Source organism: Emys orbicularis, chromosome 1, assembly GCF_028017835.1.
Source record: "Emys orbicularis isolate rEmyOrb1 chromosome 1, rEmyOrb1.hap1, whole genome shotgun sequence".
NCBI classification, from domain to species: domain Eukaryota; kingdom Metazoa; phylum Chordata; order Testudines; family Emydidae; genus Emys; species Emys orbicularis.
The window spans coordinates 362,652,702-362,675,503 of record NC_088683.1 but is presented as its reverse complement, the minus strand read 5'-3'; the positions used below and the strand labels follow the sequence as shown (position 1 = coordinate 362,675,503).

Below are 22,802 nucleotides of genomic sequence, written 5' to 3'. Positions count from 1 at the left end.
GCAACTGCTGATGTCAATTACTGCAATTGTGTTTTTTTTCTCCCCTTTACAAACACATCCTTGTGCAGTATGTATGACTCCACTGTATCGAGGGAGAAAATGACTCTGGGAGAGGTTAGGTGACTGGCCCAAGGCCATTCCAGAAGTTAAGATTGGTGCTCAGCAGTTCCCAGATCCCAGTTCTGAGACTCAACCGCTAGGTGAGGCCTCATACAAGGATCTGTCTTGAACTCACAAATCCCAGGCGTTTCAGAAGAGAAGACGGAGACAGCAATCTGATTTTACCATACTCTGCCTAGAGGCTACTGGGGTAAGCAGACAACAGGTGATCTTATTTGTGGTATGCATCTCAACGATAAGCCACAAAAAGCAACACAAGGGGCAGAACAGGTGGCCCCAGATATATCTGAAGATAATTCTAACACTTTTGAGTTATACATCATATAACTTTAAGTCATTTCGGAAGATACTCTGCATGTCATTCCAGAGACACTGAAAGGATCAGAGATATAACCATGCTAAGATATCCTTCCAGAAGGTATAGGGGCTGGAACAGGCCCCCTTCGTTGAAGCCTGAAAAGGAAATAGTCACCTGAATAAGACTCACCTTTGTTTCCGACGCTTTCAGAAGTTTCATGACCTCCCCATCACGGGCATAATCCAGTGGTGTGTGCCCCATTTCATTCCTCTGCAGGGGGCTGGCACCTGATCACAGGGGGAAAAGGAGGGATCAGAGTTCAAACATGGGGCAGAATAAACATGAAGCACAACTTGCGACCCCCACGCTCCCCAGTGTCCTCTTCTAACCTTTGCTCTGAGGGGTATTCAGATCAGAAAGGGACAATGTACAACCGGCACACGTAAGGATGTCAGGGGAACAACAAAAGGAGAGTGTCACTGTAACGATCGGCTTGGCAGGGAAAAGCTGTTGTGATGATGAAAGCACATGGAGTGCCCGAAACAAAACACAGCTTCATAAAAGCACCAGCTACTGGGCCTATGGCAGCTCCATGGAACTACTGCAGTTTCAATTGGATACGGTATTCTTCTTCACTTCCTGGTCTGAACTGTTGTCTGGATTGCTGTGGCCTGTTAAACAGCTGCTGCCTTCTGCCACAGAAGTGGCTGCATTTCAGCAGTGGTTCTTCTTCATCGGGGCAACTAATCTCTTTGTGAGTTACAAAAACAGTCAGAGAGACTCCGATAGGCACCCTCATGAGAGAAGTTCTACATACAATGTCCTAACACTGAGAAAGCTTCCCACCGCCCCATCACCATCTGAACCAGACTGAACTAGGGATGGCAAAAAGGTCAAATCAACTGATCCCCGGTGCCTTGGTGGCACGTAGGGCAAAATATGGTCCACTAGCTATGGTGGTCCAAGATTAGGATTGGTAGATGTAATAAGGATGTCTAAGGAAGTAGTCAACGATTCAAGCATCAGAGATCTCAATGGATGAGACACAGGGTATCCTAGCATTTCACGATATACTTGCAAAGGCAGAGATACATCTCAACGCCACATACCACATGTACTGCAGCCTGCTGTCTCCAACCAGAAAACGAGCGCTATGAAAATGTTCAATTTGCCTGTAACGCAAAGCTCTGAGGCTCTACCCAGCAAGCTTGAATGAACTAGCCAGTCAATATCTTCTGAAGTGAGAGTGGTCTGTGAAACCCTGAGAAGCAGAGACGTTCTGTGGATAAAGCACAGAGGGCTTGGAGCCAGGGATTCCAGGGTTCTACTCAGTGGCTCTGACAACGACTCATTGTCTGTTTGCCCGTCGGTAAAATGGGGATTTACAGGGGTTCCTGGGAGAGGTAGACAGTAAATATCTGTACAGTGCTAAGAAAAAATGCAAAGCACCAAAGCAGTATTATGCCATCCCCTCAACTAGACCAAGATTTTAAAAATATTGCACTTCTTTCCTTCCCACTAGTCTACATGGGTGATTTGGAAGAGCAAACTCAGAAACGAGCACTCAGTTGCTTCAATTAACATATACTGATGAGGCTATATTTTTGCCTCTACAATGTAGTCTGCTGCACAAAGCACACTATCCGCACTCAGGAACAGTGAACAGCAATCATATTAAACTGAAGAGCTGTCGCTGAGAGGGCTCTTTGCTATCACGAACTGGAGAGATTAGCCATTTTTAAGCGCTGGCATCGGGGATCTATATTTGCTTACAGAATGAAAAATGTGCTCCATAAACATTCGACACAGAGTAATTTCTATTGCAAGCCTTGTCATTGCAAATAAAGAATATGACTGGGACAGGTGAGATTGTATACTGCCTGGGCTGGCCACTCAATAGCTTTTAAAGAGACAGTGGCCCCCAAATGCACCTGCAGCCCTGATGTTTTTAAAAACCTCTTCAGTTTGTGCTGGTTTGGGCAGGGAGTGGGGAAAAGTTTTATGGGCTCTCCAAATGAAGATATCCTGGAGGCCAGGTCTGCTTTCATTTCAGGAGGGCTGAGGGTTTCTTTTTGTCCTGGATCTATCAATAATGGCTATCCATTATTGGCCTAATCCCCCTGTTAATGGCTTTGATGACTTGACTAATTGCCACAATAATTGATAGAACCTGACTCATACAACTGGTCGATTTCACCTCAATAAAATATTACGCTTTAATAAATAACGGTGTCACTCCGTTTGCTAATAGAACATGAAAGTGGCTACTAGTTCATAAGGGCCCTGGCCTGACCTTCCTTCGCCTTCCCCCCTTCTGCCCCCCTCCCTCCCCACAAGCCAAGCAGCTGGTCCAGAGAGCAGAGCCTTTTGGACAGAGCAGTCTTGGCAATCTATTGTGTGCACCCTGAGAGGGCTCCAACCTTTAGATCCTTAATAGTAGGCAATTTGTCACCTCCCACTAGCTGTCTCTAGCTGGGGATCAACACCTGGGCAACACCCCAGGCTGTGCAAGGCACCCACCTCCCCCTTCCCCCTGTTCGTATTAGTAGGCTCTAGCTTATAATATTTGATAAATAGCATGCTAGTTCACTCCTAGCATCAGTGCAGCAACGAGGCACCGGAGCAGCTGCATAAGGTCATTCATTGGGGAAATATGTTTCTGTCAGTGGTATTGAAAAAAGTTTAGTGGAGTGACAGGTCTCAATTTTTCAAATTTTATTAACTCCATCCTCTTAACAATTTGTCTTGAATTCCTTCAGATTCCAGATAACTGTCAATAGGGCTCAGGATGGGCGGGCACTGGCACCGCACAGAATGATGCTGTTTTATTCGGTGGCAAGTTTTTAATAACTCCTAGTGGGGGGAAAACACCACATGAAAAGGACAATCTTATGCACAGAATGTAGGAGAGACTGAAGCTTTCCCAAGCCTCCTGCAAAAATGGGGGTGGGCAGGGGCCGGGGCAGATAAGGATCCTTAGTGCTGATTTTATCGTGACTTTCTTGTCTAAGTCACAAGCTGCTGAGATGGGACTCAGCAACATGCCTGAGCGTAGGTACCAATGCCTGGGGTCCATTCCCAGCTCTGCCAGACTCCAGGTAAGACCTTGGGGCAAGTCATTTCTGTTTCTCTCTCAATACCTCAGTTTCTTCTGTACAATGGGGATAATTCTTCAGCACCTCACAGTGGTGTTATGAGGGGCTCAAACAACACTGATGGGGCTATATGTACATCAGTAGGTAATTACTTTTCTGCCAGAGGTGGACAGAGGAGAATAAATTGCATTACTTGGAACCTGGCACACAGTATAATCGGATGTTCTGCAAACTATCATACAGACTGCAGTTCTACCAATGGACCTAGTGCAGACCTCCTCTCACTGTTCTAGTCCTGACCCTCTCTTTCGTAGATCACCCTTCTTTGGTGTCCGTGACACGGACGAAGTATCTGTTGGGAATCATCATGAGACCATCCCTGTCCTGGTGCTGTCAGTGAGAGCTGCTGTTTGCAAAGAAGCCTGAGCAGAATAATTAAAATTCAGGGGAGCCACCCAAATGAGACACCCACTAACCCTCCTTTCCTTTGTTTGTGCACCGACTGAAGGCACCACAGGAGGATAATGATAACTACAGTAACCCACACAACTGTCAGCAGAGCTGCTGTGGTACAAACAGAACAATCATCTTCACCAGCTGGCAAAGGGTTTTAATTTTCACTTGTATAACGTAAACTCCAAGGTGAAAACCAGACGGACAGAAGCAGAGTCACTCTCATTTCACAGTCAGGGCTTCCTGCTATAGTGCAGGTGAGGAGAAAGCGCAAGGAGCTCTGGCCCCCCGCCTCTCCCCCCTGACCCCCAGTGCCACTGCTCCGGGGTTAGCCAAAATCTCCGTGGGGAGGGAAGTCCCTACTCCTGAGGATTGCCCAGAGCACTAGCTGTCTGAAATCGGGCAGGGAGAGGTAGCTTCACCCTGAATGGCTAGGCATACAGCAGGGAGCACACTGCCCCCTCTCTGTATGGCTGGTGCAGCTCACCGTCTGGTGTGTGCTGCCGGGTGTCTTTCTAGCTGAATTCCTCCTAGGGACCCAACCCATAGCACAGCGTGCAGGCACTGCACCCCAGCACGCTTGATGGAATTCAGGGCAGAATTCTGTTCTAAGAGAGCAAGGTTTTGCAGGGTCAGGTCCACAGTTTCTTTAGGGCAAACACAGTTCTATTTAAACAAAAGATATATTCCACACAGAACTGGGGGAAACCTAAACCTATAAAGATGTATGCTGTTGGGGATGCCCAAGAAAGACACACTGAATGCCAGTGCCTCTTTCTGGACCCACAGCCAGCTCCTCAGACCTGACCGACACTGAAACTAATTACATGCACTACCCACACACTCAGGTGTGCTAAAAGCAATTTGCCGCTACAGTTACTTCTCTCCAAGGCCTTGTTTTGAGCACCAAAATAGCCAAGAATTCACCAGGAGATAGCAGCCCGTATTACTTGCTGGGGATTACACGATGTCATCAGCCATCAGCTTTGACAAGCAGTGACATTATTATTGCTCTACATGGCTAGTTAAAGTAATATACAAAGACTTCTGTCCTCCCGAGTCCTCAGTGATTGAATTAGCATGATCACCCTTTTTTCCAGTAAAATAAACCTGTTTTTAAATCAATAAGGCACAAATATTTCACAGGTAGCTTTTAACATACAGTATTAACATTAAACAGCTTTTGCTGCCCTAAAGTAGCCACTGCAGACCCGTAATTCTATCAAATTTGGGGTGTTTTGGGTTTTTTTGAAAGATAAAAGGAACACATCATGGCCAGATCCTCAGCTGGAGTAAACTGCTGTAGCTCCATTTATTTATTCCTGCTAAGAGTCTGGCCTTCTTCCTTCAAATGATTCTTTCAGCAGCTTGGATTTCACTGGGTACACACACACCCCAGGAGATGTTCAAATCCCATCAAGGTAAAATATGGGATAAAATTTTCAAGAGTGCCAGAGTGATTTCGGACCCGTAGGAACATTTGAATATTACACCCTAGATCTTTTAGAACCCATCCCTGCTTGTCCTTCACGTAGGCAAAACTCCTGCAGATGTCCATGGGTATTTTTCCCCAGTTAGGATTCACGGGATTGACCCCTCTCAGTGTATTTACATATCAAGGCAAATTCTGCCCTCAGTTGCACCCAGGAAAACACCAACTTCCATGGGATTACACACGGACGTAAATGAGGGCAGAATGTGGCCCAAAGACCAGTGCCTTCTCTCCCCTACACCTCGTTTTTGCTGTTTCTTCATAAACCAGTTCCAAACCCACATTTTGATTTGACAATAAGGGCTTGACCCTCAGCCATTACTCAAGGATAAATCTCCCATTGAAGTCAGTGGGAGCTCACCAAGTAAGGGATGAAGGAGAAAGTCCCAAGTCTCTGACATGATTTATACAGGTCCTCATGTCAGGGCATGAGATAAACCCTGACATTTCTCTTAAAGCATCTTTCCAAAGACCCTTCCAAGGAAGCATGAACTGCAGAAGGAAGAAATACTGGAGGTGAACCACTAGCTGAATGTTTTGGTTTTGTGGCACATTGGGTCACATTTCAGTCCGAGAGGGTGCTGTTAAACAGGACGGCCTGAATCTCATGGGTAGAGGACTCAATTTCTCTGCTGGAGACTAGCTGGAGCAGTCAGGAAGGCGTCAAACTAGAAATGCTAGGGGAGGATGCTAAGAAGGCAAATGTGGTACAAACTCAAACTCAGCCATGTCATGAACAAATTAAATCAATGCAACAAAGAATGCGAAGAGAAGAATTTTTTTTCAATGATTTATATACCAGTGCCAGGAGTCTGGGTAGCGAGCAAGAGGAATTAGAAATTCTCATTGATGGGAAGAAATTTGATCTAATTGGCCATTCTAAAATCTGGTGGGACAATCTGCATGATTCAAATGTTACAATCACGGGTTATAATCTGTTCAGGGAGGATAGAGTGGGTAAAAGGGGAATAATGGCACTCAACATTAAAGACATTAATACCTGTTTTGGAGTTATTGATAACTCAGAAGTGCAGTGTGCTGAATGCATATGGATCAATGATAAGAAGGGAGGGAGTACTGCTGGGGGTCTATTACAGAAGTACTGAATCAAACCAGGATGAGTTATCCCTTCTATACTTGTCTGTTTTGTGTGGAAAACCAAACTGTGTAGTTATGAGGGTCTTTAATTTGGGAGACATATGCTGGAGGTCTCATGCAGCCACTAGTAACACATCATTAGAGCTTCTAGGAATTATAGATGATAACCTTCTAATGCAAAAAGGTATTGCACCAAACACAATATAACTCTGTTTTAGACCTTATTATGATGGATAAAGATGAATTAATCATTGGACTGGAAGTTAGTGGTTGCCTAGTGACAAGTGATCATGATCAGATTACATTTCATATGGGCTAACAGAAGACCGGCCCAACCAGCAATACATGTACACTTTGTGTTTCAAAAGGGCTAATTTCCTGCAATTAAAAACGCTGAGGAAATTCATGAGCAAAATTGATTGGGAGGAAAAAATTAGACAGAAAAATTAAAATGAAATTTGGGAGTTCTTTAAGAGGAGATATTAAATGACCAAAAAGCCAAGATTCCACAATCAAGAAAGAAGACAACTTTGCCTAAAAGCCCATCCTGGATCTGTGGCGAAGAAAAAACAGCAATTAGAAACACAAAAGCAACATATATCAAATGGAAAGCAAGGGAAATAGATAGCAAGTGATATAAATTAGAAGTTAAGAAGAGTAGAAAACTGATAAAAGAAGCTCAAGCCATCAGGGAAAAATCCATGGCTGGCAGGGCTAAGGACAATAGAAAGAAGTTTTCTTTAAGTATATTAGGAACATCTTGTCTAATAGCTATTGAAGGCCCTATCCTCCATGAACGTATCTAGTTCTTTTCTGAACGCTGTTATACTTTTGGCCTTCACAACATCCCCTGGCAATGAGTTCCACAGGTTAACTGTGCATTGTGTGAAGAAGTACTTCCTTATGTTTGTTTTAAATCTGCTGCCTATTAATTTCACTGGGTAACCCCTTATTCTTGTGTCATGTGAAGGGGTAAATAACCCTCCATTCTTCACTTTCTCCACACCATTCATTATTTTATAGACCTCAATCATATCCCCCCCTCAGTCGTCTCTTCTCCAAGCTGAACAGTGCCAATCTTTTTAATATCTCCTCACACGGAAGCTGTTCCATACTCTTGATCATTTTTGTTGCAGTTCCCTGTACCTTTTCCAATTCTAAAATACTTTTTTTTGAGATGGGGTGACCAGAACTGCAAGTAGTATTCAAGATGTGGGCATACCATAGATTTATATAGTGGCATTATGATATTTTATGTCTTATTGTCTATTTCTTTCTTAATGGTTCCTAACAATGTTTTCCAAGAATGATCCATGATGACTCCAAGATCTCTTTCTTGAGTGGCACTAGCTAGTTTCAACCCCATCAGTTTGTATGTATAGATGGGATTATGTTTTTCAATGTGCACTTCTTTGCATTTATCAACACTGAATTTTATCTGCCATTTTGTTATACAGTCACCCAGTTTTGTGAGATCCCTTTGTAAATCTTTGCAGTCAGCTTTGGACTTAACTATCTTGAGTCATTTTGTATTGTCTGCAAATTTCGATACCTTACCGTTTACCCCCTTTTCCAGATCATTTATGACTATGTTGAACAGCTCTGGTCCCAGCACAGATCCCTGGGGGACATCAATATTTGCCTCTCTATTGTGAAAACTGACCATTTATTCCTACCCTTTGTTTCCCATCTTTTAACCAATCCATGAGAGGATCTTCACTTTTATCCTATGATTCTTTACTTTTTTTAAGAGCCTTTGGTGAGGAATCTTATCAAAGGCTTTCTGAAAGTTCAAGTACATTATATCCACTGGATCACCCTTGTCCACATGTTTGCTGAACCCCTTAAAGAATTCTAATAGAGTGGTGAGGCATGATTTCCCTTTACAAAAGCCATGTTCACTCTTCCCCAACATATCATTTTCATCTACATATCTGATAATTCTGTTCTTTACTACAGTTTCAACCAATTTGACTGGTACTGAAGTTAGGGTTACTAGCTTGCAATTGCCAGGATCACCTCCAAAGCATTTTTTAAAAGTCAGCATCACATGTACTATCCTCCAGTCATCTGATACAGAGGCTGATTAAGCAATAGTTTACATACCACAGTTAGTAGTTCTGCAGTTTCATATTTGAGTTCCTTCAGAACTCTCGGGTGAATGCCATCTGGTCCTGGTGACTTATTACTGTTTAATTTATCAATTTGTTCCAAAACCTCCTCTAACACCACCTCAATCTGGGACAGTTCCTCAGATGTATACCTAAAAAGAATGGCTCAGGTGTGGGAATCTCCCTCACATCCTCTGCAGTCAAGACCAATGCACAGAATTCATTTAGCTTCTGTGCAACAGCCTCATCTTCCTTGAGTGCTCCTTTAGCACCTTGATTGTCCTGTGGTCCCACTGATTGTTTGGCAGGCTTACTGCTTCTGATGTACTTAAAAAAATTGTTGTTAGTTTTTGAGACTCCTGCTAGTTGCTCTTCAAATTCTTTTTTGGCCTACCTAATTATACTTTTACATTTGACCTACCAGAGTTTACGCTGTTTTCTATTTTTCTCAGTAGGATTTGACTTCCAATTTTTAAAGGATATCTTTTTGTCTCTAACTGCCTTTTTTACTCCGTTGTTTGGCCATAGTAGAGTTTTTACGGTCCTCTTACTGGTTTTTTTAATGTTTATTTAGGGGATGCATATCGTTTGAGCTTCTATTACGCTGTTTTAAAACGTTTCCACGCAGCTTGCAGGCATTTCACACTTGTGACTGTTCCTTTTAATTTCCATCTAACTAGCTTCCTAATTTTTGTGTAGTTCCCCTTTTTGAAGTGAAATACTACTGCAGTGGGTTTCTTTGGTATGCCCTCCCCTTCCCCCCAAGGATGTTAAATTGAATTACATTATGGTCGCTATTACCAAGAGGTTCCGCTATATTCGTCTTTTGGACCAGATCTGTGCTCCACTTAGGACTAAATCAAGAACTGATTCTCCCCTTGTGGGTTCCAGGACTACCTACTCCAAGAAGCAGCCATTAATGATGTCTAGAAACGTTATTTTTGTTTCTTATCCTGAAGTGACGTACCCAGTCAATATGGGGATAGTTGAAATTCCTCATTATTACTGGGTTTTCTGGTTTTGTAGCCTCTTTGTAAAAGAGTGTGTGCGGGGGGGAGGGCATGGCCCCTCTGGCACAGCTGGCTCCAGTTCCCCCGTTCTGTTCTCTTCTCTTTACTAGGATAGAGGGAATCCCTTTTAATAAATCCTCCTCTAAGGGATGTGTCTGTCTGAATCGTGTGCTCCTCTGCGCCTGTCAGCTTTTCACCAGCCCTTAGCTTTAAAACTCCTTTATAATTTTACATGCCAGCAATGTGGTTCCATTTTGGTTTAGGTGGAGCCCATCCTTGCCTCTTTTCTCATAAGGTTCCCTAGTTCCTAATAAATCTAAATCCTTCATCCCAACACTATCATCTCATCCACACACTAAGACTCTGCAGTTCCACCTGTCTAACTGGCCCTGCACATGGAACTGGAAGCATTTCAGAGAATATTACCATGGAGATCCTGGACTTTAATCTCTAAACTAACAGCCTAAATTTGCCCTCCAGGATCTCTTTCCTCCCTTTCCCTATGTCACTGGTACCTACATGTACCATGACCACCAGCTTCTCCCCAGCCCTGCACATAAATCTGTCTAGATACCTCGAGAGATCCACAACTTTCGCACCCAGCAGGCAATTCACCATGAGCTTCTCCCGGTCATCACAAACCCAGCTATCTATGTTTCTAATGATCAAATCCCCCATTGTTATTAGCTGTCTCTTTCTAATAACTGGGCTTCCCTCCCTCAGGAAGGGTATCCTCAGTGTGAGATGATACCTCGTCATCATTCAGAAGGAGGGTCCAAACTATGGGGTCATTTCCCTCTCCTCCAGTTTGCTGTTTCTCCTTGACAAGACTTTTATCCTCCTCAACAGCAGAGGCTGTCAAACGGGGGGCAAAGCTGCTCTACTGTGTCCCAGAAAATCTTGTCTATGTACCTCTCCATCTTCCTTAGCTCCACACTCAGTTTCTGAGGGCTATGAGCTGCGTTCACCGAATGCACATATGTCATAAGAACATAACATAAGAACATAAGAAAGGCCGTACTGGGTCAGACCAAAGGTCCATCTAGCCCAGTATCTGTCTACCGACAGTGGCCAATGCCAGGTGCCCCAGAGGGAGTGAACCTAACAGGCAATGATCAAGTGATCTCTCTCCTGCCATCCATCTCCATCCTCTGACGAACAGAGGCTAGGGACACCATTCTTACCCATCCTGGCTAATAGCCATTTATGGACTTAGCCACCATGAATTTATCCAGTCCCCTTTTAAACATTGTTATAGTCCTAGCCTTCACAACCTCCTCAGGTAAGGAGTTCCACAAGTTGACTGTGCGCTGCGTGAAGAAGAACTTCCTTTTATTTGTTTTAAACCTGCTGCCTATTAATTTCTTTTGGTGACCTACCCATACACGTCACCTACCCATACACGCTGCAGTCACGCAATGAACTGGATAGCCCCCACACTGCTGCTTGACTTCGGCCGGCATTCTTATTACTCCTGCAGGGTTTTTGTTTGTGTGTTCTTTGTGTGTGTGGTTTTTTTCTTGGGGATGGTGGTGGTGGTGGTGATTGGCCTAAATTTAGAAAATGTTTATTAGGTGTATCTGGCGCTTAAGCTCTGTCACAAAACTCCAGTTTGGTGCTCTTGTTTGTTGGCTCCTCTGGTCACTCGGGAGCTGGCTTTTGAAACCCCCGTTCTCCCTTGAATCAGCCCCAGCACCTTGTCAAGGCATCCTAAGGGATTAGAGATCAAAGGATGGCAGGCTAGAGCCTTGTTAGGAAGCTCTGAGTCTTGCCTAGCAGGCCCCTAGGCTCAACACACGGCCTCCAAGCAGACCACTCTATAACTATCAAGAGCACATGGCAAGCGAGCAAGCACCACAACAACAAACAAACTAACAGACAACCAACTAGCCCGACGTCAAATCCCAGGCAAAATAATAAAAAGCTGATATGGGACTCAACTGATCAAGAATTAAAGGGTAGGAATACAATTAATGCCAGTCAACGTGGTTTGAAAGAAAATAGATTCTGTCTGACCTGATTTCAGTCTTTGATGAGATTACAAGTTTGGTTGACAAAGGGAACGACCTAGAGGTAATGTACTTAAACTTTTGTAAGATGTCTGACCTAGTACCGCACAACATTCTGAACGGAGAGGGTGCAGAAAAGAACCACAGAAATTATTCAAGATCTGTAGAAAACGCCTTACTGTGAGAGACTCAAAGAGCTCAGTCTGTAGGGCTTATCAAAAGGCTTGAGAGGTGACTTGATTACAGTCTGCAAGTACCTTTATGGGGAGAAAACACCTGGTTTGAAAGGGCTATTTATCCTAGAAAAGAAGGGCATAACAAGAACCTGAAGCCAGCCAAATCCAGATTAGATATTAGGCACACATTTTTAATGGTGAGAGTGACTAACTATGGGAACAAATGACCAATGGACGTGGTGCATTCACCATCTCTTGATGTCTTCAAACAAGGACCGGATGCCTTTCTGCATGACATGTTTTAGCCAAATACAAGTTTTACTTTAGCAAAACAAGTTGTTGGGCTCATTGCAGAGCTAACAGGGTGAAATTTAATGGCCTGTGATATAACGGATGATCTTCCAGTCCCTTTCTGGGCTTAAACACTGAATTTATGAAAGCAGGAAGAGAATCTTTGGGGCTAATCCTGGGACTGCTTAGGGTTTTTACTGTGATCATCACCTGTATGTGTGATTATTCTTCCCCAATGGTTTTAGGAACACCTTTCATTTTTTAAATAGGTACTATCAGGTTAAAAGTCCTATTTAGTACAGAGTCTGATTAAGGCGGCACTTTATTCAATTGCAGGAGAGGAGTAGCATTATTAAAGGCTCTGTTTAGAAAGAATTTAAAAATCATCCTAACCTTTGACTTCCACCTCCTCAGGTTATTAAAGCTGAAACAAATCTGGTTTTTACATCATTTGTGCTACGATAGTGCTCATCCCCATTGTGCTAGGCACAAACTCTTCCATAGTCAGAATTCATCCCTTCTCAGAAGAGCTTGCAATGTACATAGACAAGACAGACAAAGGTGTGGAAAAGGGAACAGAGAGGAGAAATGAGTTGTTCAAGGTCACATAGCAGGTCTATATCAGAACTGGGAGTCCCAGTCCCTTGCTCTGTCCACATGCTTATTATATTTCACTTACCTTGACCACTGAAACTAGAGATGGCTGCCTCTTGTTATACACTGGTTGATTAGTTACACAGTACTGCAGTGTTAAGGTTCTAAACTACAGGAGATTGTTTTAAATTTAAAAAATAAACAAAAATTCTTTCATCTTTTTAAAAATTCTTCCTCCTGCACCAATGGCTACAGTATTTCAGTATGCTTCATTAAGGGTGAAATTCACGCCCTGTGCTATTTTGAGGGTGTAAGTAGCACCTAACTATTGCATGAGCCTTGTGCTGGTCTCCTGCACAGGGTTTTTGCTCAGATGTACCTCAAAAATTTGGTCCCACAGCCATAATTTTGCATCAATTCTGCCAGAAAAAGAGCTAAATCTTTCCACTCCTCTCTTAGTTTGCTACTATGCTCCTTATTGAGGACGGTCTTAGCTATTGCTAAGCCTTTCTGCGTCTCCATTATCATGGACCAGCCTGCTCAGAGACCGGCTTTGCATCTCAAGCTAGTCCTGCACTTGTTGTTTTCATTTTATTTTTTCAAACATAATACACGCTGGACACCCGCCTATATATTTTCACTATCGCATAAAATGTTTTTACCAAAATATACAATTAAGTACCAGGTTTTGCTCCCAGTTATGCTGATGTAAATTGAGGGACTAACTGGCCTTTGATGGAGTTACTCTTGGTTTATAGCATTGTAACTCAGATTGGAATTTGGCCCTAACTGTTAATAGAAAATTATTCCATTGGATTATCTGACAAGAATTATCTCTTGAAGTCTCCCAAACAATGGACATATTCTGTAAGCGGGTAAGCATGTAAGAAAAAAAACCAACCTTCTAATCACAGTGCAATATTTTTGGAACCTTCTGTCTCGTACAACTGAAGACATATTGTATTCAAATGGTGCCAGTATTATAATGGTTAAGCAAGCTGGCACTTTACACACTTATCAAATATAAAGCATGCATGCAGCTCATTGCAGAACGTGCCTGTCAAATATGAAGCATGCACGTTGTTGATTCCAGATATTATGTGGGCACAGAAGGAAAACTCCTCAAGACACAGTACATGGTATTGAACTTGTGCCTCAACATTACCCACTTCTTAAACATTTAACTGATTTGGGATTGCCATCAGATACATTCGCTCCCCGGGATGTATGAGATGGGAGCGCTGTAGCTACCCCTTGACGGACCATTATAATCCTGGCTTTGTACTTTTGGCTTGGAAAAGTCTTTGCTGCTTGTGTCCTGGTTGTCACATTTCTCACACAGGTATAATTCCATTAACACATCGCTATTCATATTGTTTTATAAGTGCCTCATTTCTAGGGGGAACAAAACCACTTTTAACCTTGATCTTAAGGTATCAACGCGAAAAGGGAAACTAAAGAATAATACTCTCTCTCTCTTCATATATTCTCTCTCTCCATAAATATATATAGCTATTAAATGCCTTACAAATGGTTATGTCAGTGCAAGGCTTTGTGCCCGGAAAGACTTCAAAAGGGATCTATTTGTTCCCCACCCTGTGGGGAAACTATTCTTAAAAGCTTCGACATGGACATAAATGTGCTTGTGCTCACACACTTATTACACTCGCCACGGTGGGACATTAGAAGCCTCAGTGCAATGATATGATTGGATTTTAAATCCCAGTCTCTGAGGATTTTAATTACTGGTCTGGGGCTGCTGGGAGTGGAACTCGCTGCCTTTGGACAGAGGGGGTCGATACGCTGGCCCACAACATATTGAGCCATGACGCCTGCAGACACTATTGTGCTATTTAATCATCTTTTGCAAAATTTACAGTGTAACAGAAGGAATCAATACTGAATTTATCACATTCTCTTGTAAATATGAGCAGAGAGGAGGAGAGTTTAAGACACTCTTAACACAGCAAAAGGCCTGGGACAAGTGTGCCTTAGCAGCGCAATGACATCCCTGTTTTTAAAGTGTAAGCCATGTGTGGAGCAACATAAAGAGCTGGGCAGCCTAGCATGGCATGGGGGGGGGCTCTGAAGAACCCTGGTCTTTGTCCTCCCGCTACCACCCTGGAGTCTGGCAGGGGCTCAGAAGGCTGTAGAGACAGTGCACTCATTCTTGGGGAGGGGTTGGGTGAATGTACCTAGAACTGCTCAACAGCGCCCCCTTCTGATGGATTGGGCTCAAGGGACTGTAACGGTGATAAGAACATAACAACGGCCGTACTGGGTCAGACCAAAGGTCCATCTAGCCCAGTATCCTGTCTTCCGACAGTGGCCAATGCCAGGTGCCCCAGAGGGAATGAACAGAACAGGTAATCACCGAGTGATCCACCCCCTGTCGCCCATTCCCAGCTTCTGGCAAACAGAAGCTAGGGACACCATCATTGCCCATCCTGGCTAATAGACATTGGTGGACCTGTCCTTCAGGAACTTCTCGAGTTGTTTTTTGAACCCTGTTATAGTCTTGGCCTTCACAACATCCTCTGGCAAAGAGTTCCACAGACTGACTGTGCGTTGTGTGAAGAAATACTTCCTTTTGTTTGTTTTAAACCTGCTGCCTATTAATTTCATTTGGTGACCCCTAGTTCTTGTCTTATGAGAAGGAGTAAATAAAAAACGCTTACTCACCTTCTCGTGACAGTTGTTTTTCAAGATGTGTTGCTCATTTCCATTCCAATTAGGTATGAGCGTGCCGCGTGCACAGTTCACCGGAAGGTTTTTCCCCTAGCAGCACCCGTCGGATCAGCTCTGGAGCCCCCTGGAGTTGCGACTTCATGGTGCCGCATATAGGGCCCTGCTGACCCACGGCCTCTCCAGTTCCTTCTTGCCGGATACTCCAACAGAGGGGAAGGCGGGTGGGCTTGGAATAGACATGAGCAGCACATCTCGAAGAACAACAGTTACGAGAATGTGAGTAACCGTTTTTTCTTCTTCGAGTGCTTGCTTATATCAATTCCAGTTAGGTGACTCCCAAGCCTTACCTAGGAGGTGGGGTCGGAGTTTATGCAATCGCTGATTGAAGCACAGCCCTGTAGAACACTGCATCGTTCCTGGTGTGCTGGGTGATGGTGTAATGTGAAGTGAAGGTGTGATAAGAAGACCACGTAGCCGCTCTGCATATCTCCTGGATTGGTACCTGGGCCAGGAAGGCCACCTGAGCTCTGGTGGAGTGCGCAGTCAGAGTGGGGGCAGGGACCTTAGCGAGATCGTAACAAACTCGGATATAGGGGATAAAATGTCCACCATTGGGTCTGACACCTCGGTGACCTCCTCTATCTATACCCCAAGGTTCTTGGCAACCCGGCTCAGAAGTTCAAGGTGGGCTCTGCTGTCAGGAAGGGGAGGCCCCGAGTATGTTCCTGCCACTGCCTCATCTGGAGATGATGATGAGGAGCCTGGAATATGGGAGGGCCCCTCCTGCCCATCCGGCTCCACAAAATGCTGCAGCTCCGCCCCCATGTCGGAGTCCACTTCGGTGCCGGCCCCTGTACCGGTCGTGGTGGTGGCTGCGGTACCATCTGTGGTACTGAGTGTAGCCGTGGTGCCGGGGAGGGCGCCGGGTACAGTGCCAGGTCTGTCGTCGGTGCCAGGCATGGTACCAATTGTGGCGCTGGCGGCGGTAGCGGTGGCTGATGCCCAGGAAAAATCCCTGGCCCTACACACAGTCCTTCTCTCAGACATGACCGAAATGGAGCGTACCGAGGCAGACCCCTGGGACCGGTGGTAAGTCCACGGGGTCGAGAAAGGCCACTGGGTCAGCATGTAAGCCAGTACCTGCTATTGTGGTGGTCATGGTACCGGGGGAAAAGTTTGGATCATCCCTGCTGACTGGAAGTGCCAGCAGTTACGGTGTCAGCTTCTCTGGGACACACATGAGTCAGTGTCTGATGCGGACTCCGCTGAGTCCGTGCTTGGGGACCATGGTGGCGCCGTGCCCATTGGTGCCGGGGATCGGTGCCAGGGTGATGCAGATCATTGCCGAGTCATAGCCAGCTTGCCCCTGGACTTCACCGGTGGCCTCTGAGTCATTTGGGAACTCGGGATTGGTGCTGTGACACTGTGGTCAGGGGAGTGTGGGCCTGTCAGTGTTATCAGGTCTCGCGCCGTCTCATAAGTCTCGGGTGTGGAAGGGAGGTCCAAATCCTCCATCTGGGTCTCCTCCGGTGGCACTGGACTCAACGGTCTCTCCCGTGGGCCCGGAGTCGACGGTGCCGGCTGTTGAGCTGGAGGGGAGGTGCAGTCTCCCACCAGTCTCCCTCCTTTCGGTTCACGTTCCCGTGCGCGGGAAGGGGAGCGCCCTCTATCAGTCTTCCTGTGCTTCTTCTTCGGGACAGCAGACTGTGAGCGGTGCCGAGATTGATCCTGCGCTGTGTTCAGTGCCGGGGAATGACGGTGCCGAGGGTCTCTGACCCCAGAGTCCTTCCTTGGCACCTCTCGGACTGAAGCCAGCGCGCTGTGCACCAACGATGAGGAGCCCGGTGCCGCATCCATGGGGCTCGACTCAGACTGAGGGCGGAGAGCTGCTGCCATTAGCAGCAACTTTAGTCTGTGATCCCTCTCCTTCTTTGTGCGGGGGTGAAAGCTCCAATAGACCTTGCACCTGTCCGCTTGATGGGACTCCCCCAAGCACTTTGGACAAGCCAAATGCGGGTCGCCCTTGGGCATAGGCTTCTTGCAAACCCCACACGGCTTAAACCCCTGGGTCTGAGACATGGCCCAGGAGAGGGGCGGGGAAATGGGGGAGGGAAACACCCTCCAGTACCCCAAGTCCAGATGTCTAACTAACTAACTACAACAGTTTTTTAAACTATCTTTAACTATTTACAGAAAATACACTAGAGGATCGCTCATTGAAGATGAGAGACGAAACGCTCCGACGACCGCCACTGACAGTAAGAAGGAACTGGAGAGGCGGCGGGTCAGCAGGGTCCTATATGCAGCGCCATGAAGGTGTGACTCCAGGGGGCTCCAGAGCTCATCCGACGGGTGCTGCTAGGGGAAAAACCTTCTGATGAACTATGCACGTGGCGCACTCATACCTAACTGGAATAGATATGAGCAAGCACTCGAAGAACACTTCCTTATTTACTTTCTCCACACCAGTCATGATTTTATAGACCTTAATCATATCCCCCATTAGTCGTCTCTTTTCCAAGCTGACCGTCCCAGTCTTATTAATCTCTCCTCATACGGAAGCCGTTCCATACCCCTAATCATTTTTGTTGCCCTTTTCTGAACCTTTTCCAATTCCAATACATCTTTTTTGAGGTGGGGCAACCACAACTGCACGCAGTATTCAAAATGTGGGCATATCATGGATTTATAGAGGCAATATGATATTTTCTGTCTTATTATCTATCCCTTTTTAATGATTCTCAATATTCTGTTTGCTTTTTTGACTGCCACAGCACACTGAGTGGATGTTTTCAGAGAACTATCCACAATGACTCCACAATCTCTTTCTTGAGTGGTAACAACTAATTTAGACCCCATTATTTTATAAGTATAGTTGGGATTATGTTTTCCAATGTGTATTACTTTACATTTATCAACATTCAATTTCATCTGCCATTTTGTTGCCCAGTCACCCAGTTTTGAGAGATCCTTTTGTAGCTCTTCACCATCTCCTTGGGTCTTAACTATCTTGAGTAGTTTTGTATCACCTGCAAATTTTGCCACCTCACAGTTTACCCCTTTTTCCAGCTCATTTATGAATATGATTTGTTCACACCCCCTTAGCTGGGAGGAGGGTGGCTGGGACAAAGGGTTTTGAGAGTAGTGAGGGGAGAAAGGGGAGCGTTCAGGTCTGTATAAGGAATAGAGAGGCTCTTCCCTGAAGAAGCTCTTATTTAGATTGTAAGCTCTGTGTGTCTGGGACCATTTCCTCGTGTGTGTGCATGCGCGCAGAGCAACTGGCATAATGGGGTCCAGATGTGCTGGAGGCCTCTAAGTGCTACTCTAATACAAACTACTAATAATTATTTTTAAGCTATGTTTAGATTTCTTGCATACTGTAACCAGAATATGGCCTTGTGTCACTAGGAAAAAAAGGTGTGTTCATACCTTGAGCTAGCTAACATGAGGTAAAACCCTAGTGAAAACAAGGCAGCTTGTAGTTTTCACACTAATTAGCAGGTCAAGTTAAAGACTATGGGTGAGCCGAAGACAAGGCCCCATCACCTCTGGCTCCCTTTAGGAGATCACAGACACATACTCATTCGTGGCAGGCATTTCTCAAATGAAAGCCACAGAAGAAGCTAACCTGGCTCATAGACGGCTCGCCGTCCGTTTGCTGTTATTGTATACACAAACGTCACCTCTCTTCCCCTGTGGCTGTGTTAAGAGGGGAGGTGGAAAAAGCTGCCAAAGCAGCTACAGAGAAATCCCACAAATAATTTCTGGAGCTGGTGTGGGAGTTCTTCAAACAAACCACCCACCAACTTGAATTTCTGTGGCTCTCCTGCCTCTTAACTCCCCACTTAAAAATGTTTTAAAACCATGGGCCTAGTTTGGCTCTTTCTTATGCTGGTATAACTCCACCGATTACAAGAGCCCTGCTGATTTACAACAGAATACTACGATCTGAAGCTTGTGGCTGCGAGACAACTGTCTTTCTGAGGATGTGCTCGTCCCCTCCAGCAACAGTTCACTGCTGTCAGCTATTGCCTCAACAGTGCCCCCATCTAGGATACAACTCTTGGAAAAAATTCTTGGTCAAACAGAAGGTTAAGATGATTTGATCGCAGTGTATAAGTATCTACATAGGGAACAAATATCTGATAATGGGCTCATCAATCAAACAAACAAAGGCAGAACATGATCCAATGGCTGGAAGTTGAAGCTAGACAAATTCAGAATGGAAATAAAACACCAATTTTTAACAGTGCGGGTAATTAATCATTGGGCCAACTTACCAAGGGTTGTGGTGGATTCTCCATGCTGAAAATTTTAAAATAAAGATTGGTTGTTTTTCTAAAAAGATACGCTGTAGTTCAAACGAGAATTATTTTGGGGAGGTTCTCTGGCCTGTGTTATATAGGAGGTCAGACTAGATGATCACAACAGTCCCTTCTGGTCTTAAAATCTAGGAATCTTCTTATTAAGCAGACTTCAGATGTAGGAAAACAGCTATAATTATATCCTGGAATTTTTCTGATGATACCACAAGCCATTCTGGCTTCATGATGTCAAAAGAACCATACCATGTAATTGTAGCCCTGTAATTCACTTACCTATCATTTATTCTATATCCAAAATTAGTAATTATAATGTACCAAACAAGTAAATGCCAAGTACTACCAACAAATGTACTATGCTAAATTTACTGCATACGGAGTTCTGTGGTCTAGGTTCTTGTGCCGCTATAAATTGCCTTTCCTATATTTTTTGAATTACAGATGTGTGTGTATTGGGATGGTTACAGCTTAAGCATGGTGTGAGGGGAATCGGGCACCAAATCTGCATGAGTGTGACTGTTACTGCCAACAGTCATTCAAAGAGGTAACATGTGGTTAGAGCAACACTCTGCTTACAGCCAGGGACTGAGATGGGAAACCTGGGTCCTATTCCCATCTCTGCCAGTGATGTCACATATCGGCCTGGGGCCAGTTATTCGGCTTCTCTGCGCCGCCGAGATTTTAAATCCCAGTCTAACTGATTTGAATACTGGTCTGAAATGGGGACTAGTGCCAGGGATCACATTCAGTGCAATGCACACATCAGTGATTCTGAACAGGAGATAAACGGCACACAGAAGCCACGTAAATGCCATGGCGGGTGTTAATTATTGTGAACAGTATGCAGAGAACTGGTGTAAATTGTCATTTACTGTCAAATATCTCCTGTGTGGGGATCATAGAATGGTAGGACTGGAAGGGACCTCTAGTCCAGTCCCCTGCACTGGTGGCAGGTCTAAGCATTATCCATCCCTAACAGGTGTTTGTCTAACTGGCTCTTCAAAATCTCCAATGACAGAGATCCACAACCTCTCTAGGCAACTTATTCAGCGCTTAACCATCCTGACAGTTAGGAAGTTTTTCCTAATGTCCAACCTAAACCTCCCTTGCTGCAATTTAAGCCCATTGCTTCTTGTCGTATCCTCAGACGTTAAGGAGAACAATTTTTCTCCCTCCTCCTTGTAACAACCTTTTATGTACTTGAAAACTGTTATCATGTCATAAGAACATAAGAACATACTCTCAGTCTTCTCTTCTCCAGACTAAACAAATCCAATGCTTTCAATCTTCCCTAATTGGTCATGTTTTCTAGATCTTTAATTATTTTTGTTACTCTTCTCTGGACTTTCTCTAATTTGTCCACATCTTTCCTGAAATGTGGTGCCCAGAACTGGACACAATACTCCAGTTGAGGCCTAATTAGCGTGGAATAGAGCGGAAGAATTACTTCTCATGTCTTGCTTACAACACACCGGCTAATACATCCAAGAATGATGTTTGCTTTTTTTGCAACAGTGTTACACCATTGACTCATATTTAACTTGTGATCCACTATGATCCCCAGATCCCTTTCTGCAGTACTCCTTCCTAAGCAGTCATTTCCCATTTTGTATGTGTGCAACTGATTGTTCCTTCCTAAGTGGAGCACTTTGCATTTGTCCCTATTGAATTTCATCCTATTTCCTTCAGACCATTTCTCCAGTTTGTCCAGGTCTTTTTGAATTTTAATCCTATCCTCTAAAGCACTTGCAACCCCTCCCAGCTTGGTATGGTCCGCAAACTTTATAAGTGTACTTTCTACGCCATTATCTAAATCATTGATCAAGATATTGAACAGAACCGGGCCCAGAACCGATCCCTGCAGGACCCCACTTAATATGCCCTTCCAGCTTGATTGTGAACCACTGATAACTACTCTCTGGGAATAGTTTTCCAATCAGTTATGCACCCACCTTATAGTAGCTTAGGGTGACCAGATGTCTCGATTTTATAGGGACAATCCTGATATTTCGGGCTTTTTCTTATATAGGTGCCTATTACCTCCCACCCCCTGTCCCAATTTTTCACACTTTCTATCTGGTCACCCTATAGTAGCTCTAGGTTGTATTTCCCTAGTTTGTTTATGAGAAGGTCATATGAGACAGTATAAAAAGACTTACTAAAGTCAAGATATACCACGTCTACCGCTTCCCCCTATCTACAAGACTTGTTACCCTGTCAAAGAAAGCTATTAGGTTGATTTGGCCCGATTTGTTCTTGACAAATCCATGTTGACTATTACTTATCTTATTATCTTCTAGGTGTTTGCAAACTGATTGCTTAATTATTTGCTCCAATATTTTTCCAGGTACTGAAGTTAAACTGACTGGTCTGTAATTCCCTGGGTTGTCCTTATTTCCCTTTTTATAGATGGGCACTATATTTGCCCTTTTCCAGTCCTCTGGAATCTCTCCCATCTTCCATGACTTTTCAAAAATAATTGTTAATGGCTCAGATATCTCCTTAGCCAGCACCTTGAGTATTCTAGAATGTATTTCATCAGGCCCTGGTGACTTGAAGACATCTAACTTGTGTAAGTAATTTTTTAACTTGTTCTTTCCCTATTTTAGCCTCTGATCCTACCTCATTTTTACTGGCATTCATTATGTTAGACATCCAATTGCTACTAACCTTTGGTGAAAACCGAAACCAAAAAGTCATTTAGCACTTCTGCCATTTCCACATTTTCTGTTATTGTTTTTCCTCCTCACTGAGTAATGGTCCTACGCTGTCCTTTGTCTTCCTTGTGCTTCTAATGTATTTGTAGAATGTTTTCTTGTTACCCTGTATGTCTCTAGCTAGTTGAATCTCGTTTTGTGCCTTGGCATTTCTCATTTTATCCCTACGTACTTGTGTTATTTGTTTTTATTCATCCTTTGTAATTTGTCCCAGTTCCCACTTTTTGTAGGACTCTTTTTTGATTTTTAGATAATTGAAGATCTCCTGGTTAAGCCAGGATGGTCTGTTGCCAGACTTCCTAGACTCTAAGCAGACTGCACACTGGCA

General features: G+C 44.3%; 1 protein-coding gene across 1 annotated transcript in view; it reads right to left on the bottom strand.

Moving 5' to 3' along the window:
* The window catches only part of CLPB (ClpB family mitochondrial disaggregase), a 140,097-nt gene that overhangs the window by 60,443 nt on the left and 56,852 nt on the right, over positions 1–22,802 (bottom strand). The window contains exon 6 of the mRNA XM_065423387.1: positions 608–705. Within this exon, the coding sequence (XP_065279459.1) occupies positions 608–705 (98 nt within the window). The remainder of the gene's footprint in view (positions 1–607; positions 706–22,802) is intronic.